We start from the raw sequence: 11,024 nt of genomic DNA on the forward strand, positions 1-11,024 counted from the left end.
CTTTTTCAATTCTGTTTTTCAGGTTAATGGTAAGCACACTACATTATATAAATGAAGAATGAAAAACAACTTCCATGAAACATTAGAAGAAGCCTGCTTACCATCCTGCAGAGGAGAGAATTCTGAGTTGCTCTTCTGCCTGGGTGGTGTTAACAACACAGCTGGCTCAAAAATATGTGCTGGGAAACTTTTGGCCACATTCACGCTATCTGCGGGGTTTGGCACCTGAGACAGTTTAATAGGCAACTCTTCTTGTGGGAATTCAACCACTTCTTCCCCTCTGAACATCAATGGCACGGAGACATTAGCATTTACAACTGGACCTTCTGAAGAAGATGAGAGGATTTTAGCAATTAAGGAAGAAAAAGAAACTATGGGCACATTTTGGGTATTTATTCTTAAACACATTTCAGTACAGTGCAAAATCTACATGGCCCATAAAGCTTTTACTTTCTAAGCTATATCTTCCTTTGCCAGCAACTGGTAAGAGGTTGTTATCTTTAAGAAAGGCACTAAGGGCCTCAAAGCTGTAAAAGGAAATCCATTTAAGGACTCCTAAAAAATCTTACCTGGTATTCTAGAATTTTTCATTATTTGTTATGGATAGCTTTCTAATGATCATGACAAGTAACAAAATGGCAAAAATAGGGCACAGTAATGCACTGTCCTCCATATACAAGGCTCATTACAAAACAAGTTAATTTCACAGGCCATGGATTATCAGAGTATAGTCACATTCCATATTATTTTTAAAGGATTATAAGCACTAAGTCTCAGGAAGATGCCAAACTGGTTTCACCTACATCAATATTTCTGACTTTTTCCACAGGCAAAATAAGAATTAACAATAACCTTACAATGCACTCACGCCCAGCCCTTCTCACCTATATTATAATTAAAACTTTCACAATAGTGAAGTTTAACTCAAAAAATGGTAAAGCATTTACATATTCCTTGACTGAGATATTAATAGCAAGACTCTACCAAGATATAGACCCACCCTTAGTCACTGAGTTTATGTCATGCAAGCAGGTTAAATTTTGCTCAGCTACTTCTTAGAATCCATCCTAAGAAAACCAATCTAAATACATAAAACACTTTCCATACAGATATTCATCAAAGTCTTACTTAAAAGTAAAAAACATTAAAAAGCCTACATGTCCTCATTCAGCCGACAGTACATGATGGCACACAGGGTATGGAAAGAATTTCAAAACATTATCACTTATGAACAAAAGTTATAAATTTCTAAAACTCAGTATTTTTTTTTCTTTCCAAAACCATCTCTTCTGAATCTGGGTTGCTAAGATTAAAGTGCTAGCACTAAAGTCTCATTGGTCTAAGTGTCCAGTTCTGCTACTTTCTACACGTATGACTTTGCTAAATTATCAAACCAAAGTCTCAGTTTCCGCTGAGGATAAAAATCATGGGGATAACAATATCTTCCTCATGAAAATATGATAAGGATTAAAAAGGATTAAATAATACATGTTAGACTTAAAAGGTACTCAGCATGGAGCAAGCATCCAATATTAGCTGGAAAAGTAGCAGCAATTGCATCAGTTATAATACCATGTATGCATAAACAGCCTACTCCATCTATGCTCAGGGGCTTAGGGTTTAGTTGGCTGGTTTGTTATTCTAAGGCCATTAAATAGTTTAATGACAGTCTGCAATAATAAAACCACACTCACCTGGACTGTCCATAATTCTTCTTCCTGTGGCTCCCCTTTCTGATGCCTGACTTTCTTGTCTGCTATTATTTATCACAGGACAGTTCTTAATGGCATGTGTGAGTGATATAAGTTGCTCATCTGTTGTGACCATGTACTGCTGAAGTCTTGCCTAGAGAGGAAAAGAAATGAAATAATATTGTTGGCATATCAAACATCAAACCACCACCTAAAAAGCAAACCATACAAAGGATGTGTGTGTGTATATATACTATCAATATTTTAAATACTCCAGGAATTTGAGATTTTCATTCAAATTCTAAAACAATGCTATTTATAAATATTCTAAAGGTCCAATGGTAAAGAAATGGTTAAGTAAATCATAGAATAGTAATTAATAAATACTCTGCTATAACAGTAAGAAATAACCCCTTTTTATAGGGCTTTCAATTTACAAAACCTCTTTATTTTTTGGGACAGAGTCTCACTTTGTTGCCCGGACTAGAGTGCCGTGGTGTCAGCCTAGCTCACGGCAACCTCAATCTCCTGGGCTCAAGCAATCCTCCTATCTCAGCCTCCCGAGTAGCTGGGACTACAGGCATGCACCACCATGCCCAGCTAATTTTTTGTATATATATGTTTTTAGTTGGTCAATTAATTTCTTTCTATTTTTAGTAGAGACAGGGTCTTGCTCAGGCTGGTTTCGAACTCCTGACCTCGAGCAATCCGCCCGCCTCAGCCTCCCAGAGTGCAAAACCACTTTATATTGATGATTTCAAGTAACTCTCAAGTTCTCCAGAGAGACACAGATACATGTGGTGGAGGAAACTCAATAAAGTATTACTCAGGCATTTAAGCTGATAAACATGAATTCTATAAAAATTTATGGTAATACATGGGAGATAAGGTTAAGGGAAAAAAGAAAAACAAAATTCTGCATGCAATATGATTACTTTATATTTTAGGTACATGTATGAGAGAGAGAGAGAACATTATTTTATACATGTATACATAGTCATATTTATCTATGTATATAAGTATATATCTCATATATATCTCTGTGTGTGTACATATATAAATATTACACAAAGTTTTCTTTTATTTAAAAGACCATTCACAAAATATCATAGACATAGATTTACTTTCTGTCACATAGCTGAATATGTTGTTTGGAATTCCATTCTTACACTTAAAGATCAACTAGATTGCCCAGAAGTTCAGATGAATTTGTTTTGTTCCTAATCTTTTTCACACTGAAGATGTAAGTAGGTCATTTGAAAGCATCAGGTTTGATTACAACCACATAATATACACTTTCTTAAGTGATGTATTAGTATACAAATGGTTCTTAGAAGCAGAAAAGATGGTAGAAGGAAGAAAAGGAGAGTTCTGTAAATTGCTGAGAACTTGGAAAAAGCAAAAGAAGCCAAGGATAACAGCTTGTGACAAACTATTATCTAAGAGAGAGAGAGACAGACAGACAGACAGAGAGAGTGTTTAAAGATATATAGACATCTGATAAAAATCAGGTGTGGCCAGATCAGAAATATTACTAACTGCTAAATGAAGTTCACTAAACATTTTTATACCACCAGCCCAAATTTTTTACAAAATTTTACTCATATATCTAATAGCCTACTCAACATCTCCATCTAGAACTCAAATACACTTCTCAATCTTTAAGATATATAAAACCAACTCCTCCTGAAGCCTTTACCACCTCATAATTGTAACTTCATTCTTTTAATTATTTGGTCTAAAACTTTTGAATCACTCTTACTCTTCTCTAATATTGTCTCCTCCACCCCATATCCAATCCATTAGCAGACTCCATTGGTCAGCCTTCAAAAATATATTCAGAATTTGATCACTTCTCAGACCCTCTCCCACTTCTACCCTACACCAAGCTGACACGTGTAACCTGAATTACTCCAGTAACTCCTATATTTAATACTTTGCTTTGTGTCTGGCTACCTACTCTAGTCCTAAACTGTTCCCAAACTGTATGCTGAGGTACCTCAGGGTACCAGAGTAAACTCAAAGGGGCACCAGAGGACATTTTAAATTTTCAAGGGAAACAGAGATGCTCAACATCTATCAGACATTGGTGAAATATTAGCTTGAGGCAGATCACAGTTTCAACATTAAGTTGCATTACATTCCTTTTGCTGATGTCAAATCTTCTTGTGGCTGAGTGTTCAGCTGTGCTCTGCTAAGAAAACAAGTTCTGGATGAAAATGAACATGGACCAGGAAATAAGAATGACAGTATCCAACATGATTCCAAGCTTTGAGAAGTTGTACAGTGTTCAAAAGGTAGACACATCCCATTAGTAAATAATTGTGGTTATTTAAGATAAAGTATTACCTTTTTTCAAATAGCTACTCAGTTGTTACAGTTGTTTGGACTTTAATACATGGAACTGGTAGGTATTTCTTTTGGCCTACTAGTGCCATGAGACACTAAAGGCACTGAGACTCGAGAAGAGGCAGCAATCTCTAACCTAGTCTCAATATAGTAGCCCAAAGTGATCCTCTTAAAACCCAAGTTCAGATCACAATTATTCTCTTCAGTGGTTTCCCACCTCACTCAGTATAAAAACCCAAGTGCTTAACTAGCATGCAAAGCCCTACGTGATCTAGTTTATCCGATCCTGTCTTCTTCTGCTCTCTCTTACCTATGCTCCACTCCCACCATACTGGTCTCCTGGATGAGCCCACCAGCCATGCTTCCACCATAAGACCTTTGCATTTGCCTTTTCTCTGCCCAGACTGCTCTTCTCTCAACTACCTGCAGGCTCGCTCTCTCACCTCCTCTTCCAGGTCTTTGCTCAAATGTCACTTCCTCAGACAGTCATGTGCCATTCCATTTATAATTGCATCCCACCCCATCCTAGCCACTTCCTCTGCCTTTTACTTGCTTTATTTTTCTTCAAAGTACATATCACCATCTAACTTACCATAAATTTCACTTTTTAAGAATGATTTATTTAGAATGTAAGCTCCATGAGGGCAAGGATATCTATATTTTGTTCACTACCACATTTCCTGCACCTAGAACAGTGGAAGGCCCTCAGTAGGTGTTCAATAAAGATTTCTGAATGAATTAGAACATTCTAAAACTGCACATCTCAGGGGAACTGAAAGCATTTGTTCATACAAAAACATGCACATGAATGGTCATAGCAGCATTATTCACAATAGACAAAAAGTAGAAATAACCAAATGTTCATTACTGATGAATGGATTAATAAAATATGGTATATCCACACGATAGAATATTATTAGGCAATACAAGGGAATGAAGTATTGATATATGCTACAGAATTGATGAAACTGAAAAAAATATGCAAAATGAAAGAAGCCAGACAAAAAGACCACATATTACATGATTCTATTTCTATGAAATGTCTATATCAGGCAAATTCACAGAGACAGAAAGTAGATTAGTGATTGCTAAGGGCTGGGGAGAGAGGAGAATACAGAGTGACTTCTAATGGTTCCTTTTTGGGGTGAGGGAATTGTTCTGGATTTAGATAATGGTGCTGGTACACAACTCTGAATATACTAAAAACACTGAATTATATACTTTAAAGGGTGGATTTCATGGTGTGTAAATTATATTATCAATTTTTTAAAATTACACATCTTACATATAATATCCATGGACATAAACACAATTTTATCTTCTAATTATTGTTCTTCTAGTCTCTTCTGGCTGATAAATAAAATAGTAATTACTACATGCAAACAAAAAGATGAATAAAATAGACTGTATGCATTCAAGCACCAGACAGTTTCAGCAACAAGTACACACATAACTATAACATAATTTGGTAAATGCAATAATAGCAATATCCAGACAGTATCAGAAGTATACAAAGGAAGAATGCTTAATGCAGCATGGAAACAATAGGTTTTCTAGAAAGAGAACTCTGTAAGTATTCAAAAAAAGAAAAGGAACAATTAGTCAGGTGGCAAAGACGATTCTCCTAACAAATATGAAGATACTGTAAACAACTGTAAATGGCATATATACATAACCTTAACATTTGTACCCCCATAATATGCTGGGAAAAAAATGGCATCTGATGTAAGTACAAAAGGGCTCCTCAAAGGTTATGCTCTATGGTTTGAAAGTAAAAAGGGCTATCATAATATTCATTTCACATTTTGGATTAACTACTGTAATATTGGTAGTTATCAATCAAATGTAGATTCTGTCTTCCCCACTAAATAATAAGTTTCTTAAAGACAGCAGACTTAGTCTATGTGCTATTTGTAGTCCAAGCTTCTACTATAGTACCTCCAAGATAATAAATGTTCAATAACAGCTACCATTGATGATAATAATGAGGTCGATAAGTAATCACATCCACAGAGCTAAAGCAGAGACAACTCTAAGAGAATCCTGTACATGTTTAAAGAAGTTTTACACTACCAAATACAGAAAAATCTGGGCTCTCACTTGAGTACCTACCTGTGTAGTGGTATTTTCTTCTCTAAGAAGAAGAATTTCAGCTGTCAGAGCATCAATGAGCTCTCGATGATCACCTAATACTTGTTCCAGTTGTTGCCTTGTTTCTACTTCTTTACGTAGCTGGAGCTCGCTCTATAAAAAAATATCAAATAAGCTTCCACCAATAGTACCACATGTTGAAAACTAAAAGTTTCTACAGAAAGTCATTAAAGAAGATATTTACAAAGAAGCATATATTATGTGACAGTAATGAAATGAAACATTTTTATTTAAAGGTTTATTATATTAAATAAAATGTGCTACTTTATCCTCCTCCCTTCTTTAAATAGAATACAATGAAATAAATGGTATCTAGAATTAAATAACTACCATTTTTGTAAAAGTGGAGATATACATATACATATTGAGATATACATATACATATTGCTTGAATACACATAGACCATCTCTAGAAGGATACACTTGTATCTGGTAATAATAGTTGGGTACAAGAAAGCAACCAAGTCAGCTAAAAGTTAGAGATGACAGTTAGTATACCTTGTATCTTAAAATGTCATACCATATGATTGTATTTCCAATTCAAAAATGAAATTTGTTAAAATATAATTAAAAATAAATGACCACAGGTTCAAATGGTTTAGGCTTTATACAGCAGATAATTAGCTAAAAAGCTACATTTCTAAGCCTGTAAATCTTTCTGAGAGCCAAAACTATACTCCTAAAGATTCGTGAGTTAAGGGTGAAAGAATGTTAAGACTTTAATAGGTTTGATAATACAACAAATCTTTCACTTAAATGCAATTTTGCGAAGATAGCTCCAGAGAAACTGAAATATCTGAATTAAGGTGGTGAATCTATTCTTTTAAATAATAAATTTTCCTCAAATATTTCTGTCATATTTAACAGATTTAAATATATAATAAATAACAGTTTAACCCGATTTTTTAAAAGATGAAATACATAGCTAACTCTAATACTACACCATTCTGAGGATGAACTAATTTTTGCAAACAAATTAAAGAAACAATTCTTGCTTGTTTTATAAATTATTTTTACAATAAAACACCTCACACTTAGACAATGAAGCCATACCTGAGTTACCAGACACACAGAGAACACGAAGAATTTTCCCACCTATCAAGTCTACAAATTATAGGCAATGCCACTCTCCAAACTGAACTAACATGAGAGTAGGAAGCAGAGAAGAGCAACAGAATGAGGGCACAGTTAATAGTTGTATTTAATCTACAATAGCCATATTAAATATTAGCATAAGATTATAATTTGCTAAAGCTCATATAAAAATCAAAATCACTTATCTGAGCATGTATCAACTAATGGCAGAAGGATATTAAGAATTTCAAACTAATGCAGATAATCTAAAATGAAGGTATTTTAAGCAAAGCTATTCAAATTTGTACTTTTACTTGGAGGTTTCAATAAACCAAATGGAAAGAAACCCTTTCCTCCCATTTCTGTTTGAAGAGAAGACTCTAACAATTTCATCCTCTTACCTCTTTAAGGTACCGAACCAGGCGGCAGAGGGAGCTCACCAGCGACAAGGTGAAGCCTGTAAGACCCTGACTGTTCTGCAGTCTTTTAACCTCGCGTCCTGTCCACCGCTCATATTCTTCCATTTCATGTTCCACTTCATGTATCATGTGTTTGAGGACATCCAAGCTGCAATTATTGCTACTCGGTAAATCTGCAGAGGTTGTGTTACCTGATAACATGCTTTTCTTCTGCTTAGAAGGAGCACGCAAATCTGGTTTTCTTTTCACTGATAATGACAGAAATTATTCCATTTCAAGACCAGGAAAAATGAAAACTAGAAACTACTAGAAAACCCCCTTTTTTTTTTTTTGAGACAGAGTCTCACTTTGTTGCCCAGGCTAGAGTGAGTGCCGAGGCGTCAGCCTAGCTCACAGCAACCTCAAACTCCTGGGCTCAAGCGATCCTTCTGTCTCAGCCTCCCAAGTAGCTGGGACTACAGGCATGCGCCACCATGCCCGGCTAATTTTTTCTATATATATTAGTTGGCCAATTAGTTTCTTTCTATTTATAGTAGAGACGGGGTCTCGCTCTTGCTCAGGCTGGTTTCGAACTCCTGACCTCGAGCAATCCACCCGCCTCGGCCTCCCAGAGAGCTAGGATTACAGGCGTGAGCCACCGTGCCCGGCCTAGAAAATCCTTTTGACCGTTGTTCATAATTTATTAAAAGTTTTTATAGCAGTTATCACCATTTTTCTCATTAAAATCTATACCGTTTAAACCAGATTTACACTATCTATAATGAATACACTAGAATCATCTTTCCAGTTATGTATGAAAGGAGACATTTCTTAGTTACCATTCAACAAACTCTTATTTAAATGGATCCAACTGGCTGAGATTAAAGAAAAAAACATTTCCTAAGAGATTAAAATAGCTGTATCAAGTTACATGTTTAATAATTTAGCTTTGTAAATTAAGGGACTGAACCTTTATTTAATAGCTGTTTTTGCTTCCTTGAGTTCAGCACTTGTCCCACAACATAACTTGAGTCTACAGTCTCAGCAGATTCTTCAGGTTGCAGCCTGGTTTGGATTCTCTTGACAGCATTGGTAGCATTCAGAGCAGCTAAAAGGGAGAATATTTCCAAAAGTATCTCAAATAAACTTTTTTTAAAAAAGTATTTCAGTTGATAGAGCCATTAGTATTTTAGCCAATTAGGCTAAGGCAGTCAAAACTCAAATAACATTCTTTTTAAAATTACTGTGTTCAAGAAAGAACCTAACAAAGTAGGCTACTAAAAATAATGAAAAGGGAGAACAAACCTCTTTGTTCCACTGATGATAGAACAGATGATGGAGTTTCTGGAGGGGTCATCTGTGACTGTGTTGCCATTTTCTGCTGAATATCAGTCCACAGTTGACTAATTAACTCAGAATTCTCTTCCTTTATTTCATGGAGAAACCTATAAATTATGGGACAATAAGCTATTTTAGAATTAATAGGTGCTGTCATTTAAATTGTCCAATTGCTTACATGTTTGATTTGAAGGAACTTTTCATAATTCATCATCAAAGAAAAAAATATTTTTTGCTTTACTTGACAAGATAGGTAGATAGCAAAAATGCCTATCATTTTAGCATTAGAAAGAATCATTCCAAAAAAAAAAAAGAAAAAATCATTCCATCTGCCTCCCAGTCTCCTATCTACCTTGGCCCCTAAGGTAAATGCATTTGCCCTTCCTGCAGTTTTGCAGGATGGCTCCATCGTCCTCTGTTTCTCTAGAGTAGTACAATTAAGCAGACATGGCTCAGCCCCTTTTGGTTTCATTCTCCTACAAAAAAGCCTGTCCACAGAGCAGTCTCTGCTAATCACTGAAGTAAACTTACTGGAGCAGACTCTGTGCATGTGCATCAGGGAGGAGGCAGAGGGATTGAAAAAAAGAGCTGCAGTTTAGGGGATTAGTATTTGCAAACTCCTAGGTTACAGAGCTAAGCCTTACGCCATAAACATCTTTATCACTGATAAAGCTAATATTTTAATCTTCAACTGTCTATATCTCACTTGGAGATATATCTCACTTGAGATTTAAAAGAGGGATGGGCCAAAAGTAGAAACAATCCAAATGTCCACAGCTCATGAATAGATAAATGAAATGTGGATATATCAATATGCTACAACATGGATAAATCTTAAAAACATTACACTAAGTGAGAAACACCAGATACAAAACACAGCACACTGCATGACTATATACATATGAAATGTCCAGAACAGGCAAATCTATAGGGACAGAAAATAGATTAGAAGTTCCCTAATGCTGAAGAATTTGGGAGGAAATGAGGCTTCACAGCTAAGGAGTATTGAGTTTCTTTTTGGGGTGATAAAAATATTCTAAAATTGATTATAGTGATGACTGTATGACTCTGTGAATATACTAAACACACTAAGTATTGCATTTTAAATGAGCAAACTATATGGCAAATAAACCATAAATCAATAAAGCTGTTTTAAAAAAGAAAAAAGAGGAAGGAAGAATCTTATTTAGTGGCCATAAACTTCAGCCTAAAGGAGTTGCTTTCAAGCAACCTATGAACAGCATATCGGGGCCTGGCGTGGTGGCTCACGCCTGTAATCCTAGCTCTCTGGGAGGCTGAGGCAGGCGGATTGCTTGAGGTCAGGAGTTCAAAACAAGCCTAAGCAAGAGTGAGACCCCATCTCTACTATAAATAGAAAGAAATTAATTGGCCAACTAAAAATATATAGAAAAAATTAGCCGGGCATGGTGGTGTATGCCTGTAGTCCCAGCTACTCAGGAGGCTGAGGCAGAAGGATTGTTTGAGCCCAGGAGTTTGAGGTTGCTGTGAGCTAGGCTGACGCCACGGCACTCACTCTAGCCTGGGCAACAAAGTGAGACTGTCTCAAAAAAACAAAACACTCTCTGGGAGGCCGAGGCGGGCGGATTGCTCGAGGTCAGGAGTTCGAAACCAGCCTGAGCAAGAGCGAGACCCCGTCTCTACTATAAATAGAAAGAAATTAATTGGCCAACTAAAAATATATATACAAAAAATTAGCCGGGCATGGTGGCGAATGCCTGTAGTCCCAGCTACTCGGGAGGCTGAGGCAGCAGGATTGCTTGAGCCCAGGAGTTTGAGGTTGCTGTGAGCTAGGCTGACGCCACGGCACTCACTCTAGCCTGGCCAACAAAGCGAGACTCTGTCTCAAAAAAAAAAAAAAAAAAAACAAAACAAAATAAAAAAACCCAGCATATTGGAATACTAGTTGCTAAAAATTTTATTTAGTAAAAGGTCTATGACATAGACCATTCAAAGGGGACTAGTTACCAAAGCATCAGAATGACCCCTTTATAATATAGCATTA

The 11,024-nt window shown here is 36.1% G+C and overlaps 1 protein-coding gene across 4 annotated transcripts in view; it reads right to left on the reverse strand.

The window, feature by feature from the left end:
* SPICE1 (spindle and centriole associated protein 1) overlaps positions 1-11,024 on the reverse strand; it is a 58,530-nt gene that overhangs the window by 15,897 nt on the left and 31,609 nt on the right. For all 4 annotated transcript variants that reach the window (XM_076001464.1, XM_076001450.1, XM_076001454.1 and 1 more), the window contains 6 exons: positions 8,969-9,108; positions 8,634-8,771; positions 7,667-7,932; positions 6,153-6,284; positions 1,695-1,845; positions 102-326 (listed from right to left, as the gene is read on the reverse strand). In XM_076001464.1, coding sequence (XP_075857579.1) covers positions 102-326; positions 1,695-1,845; positions 6,153-6,284; positions 7,667-7,932; positions 8,634-8,771; positions 8,969-9,108 — 1,052 coding nt within the window. The remainder of the gene's footprint in view (positions 1-101; positions 327-1,694; positions 1,846-6,152; positions 6,285-7,666; positions 7,933-8,633; positions 8,772-8,968; positions 9,109-11,024) is intronic.

The sequence above is a fragment of the Microcebus murinus genome, chromosome 1 (genome assembly GCF_040939455.1).
Source record: "Microcebus murinus isolate Inina chromosome 1, M.murinus_Inina_mat1.0, whole genome shotgun sequence".
Taxonomy (NCBI): Eukaryota; Metazoa; Chordata; class Mammalia; order Primates; family Cheirogaleidae; genus Microcebus; species Microcebus murinus.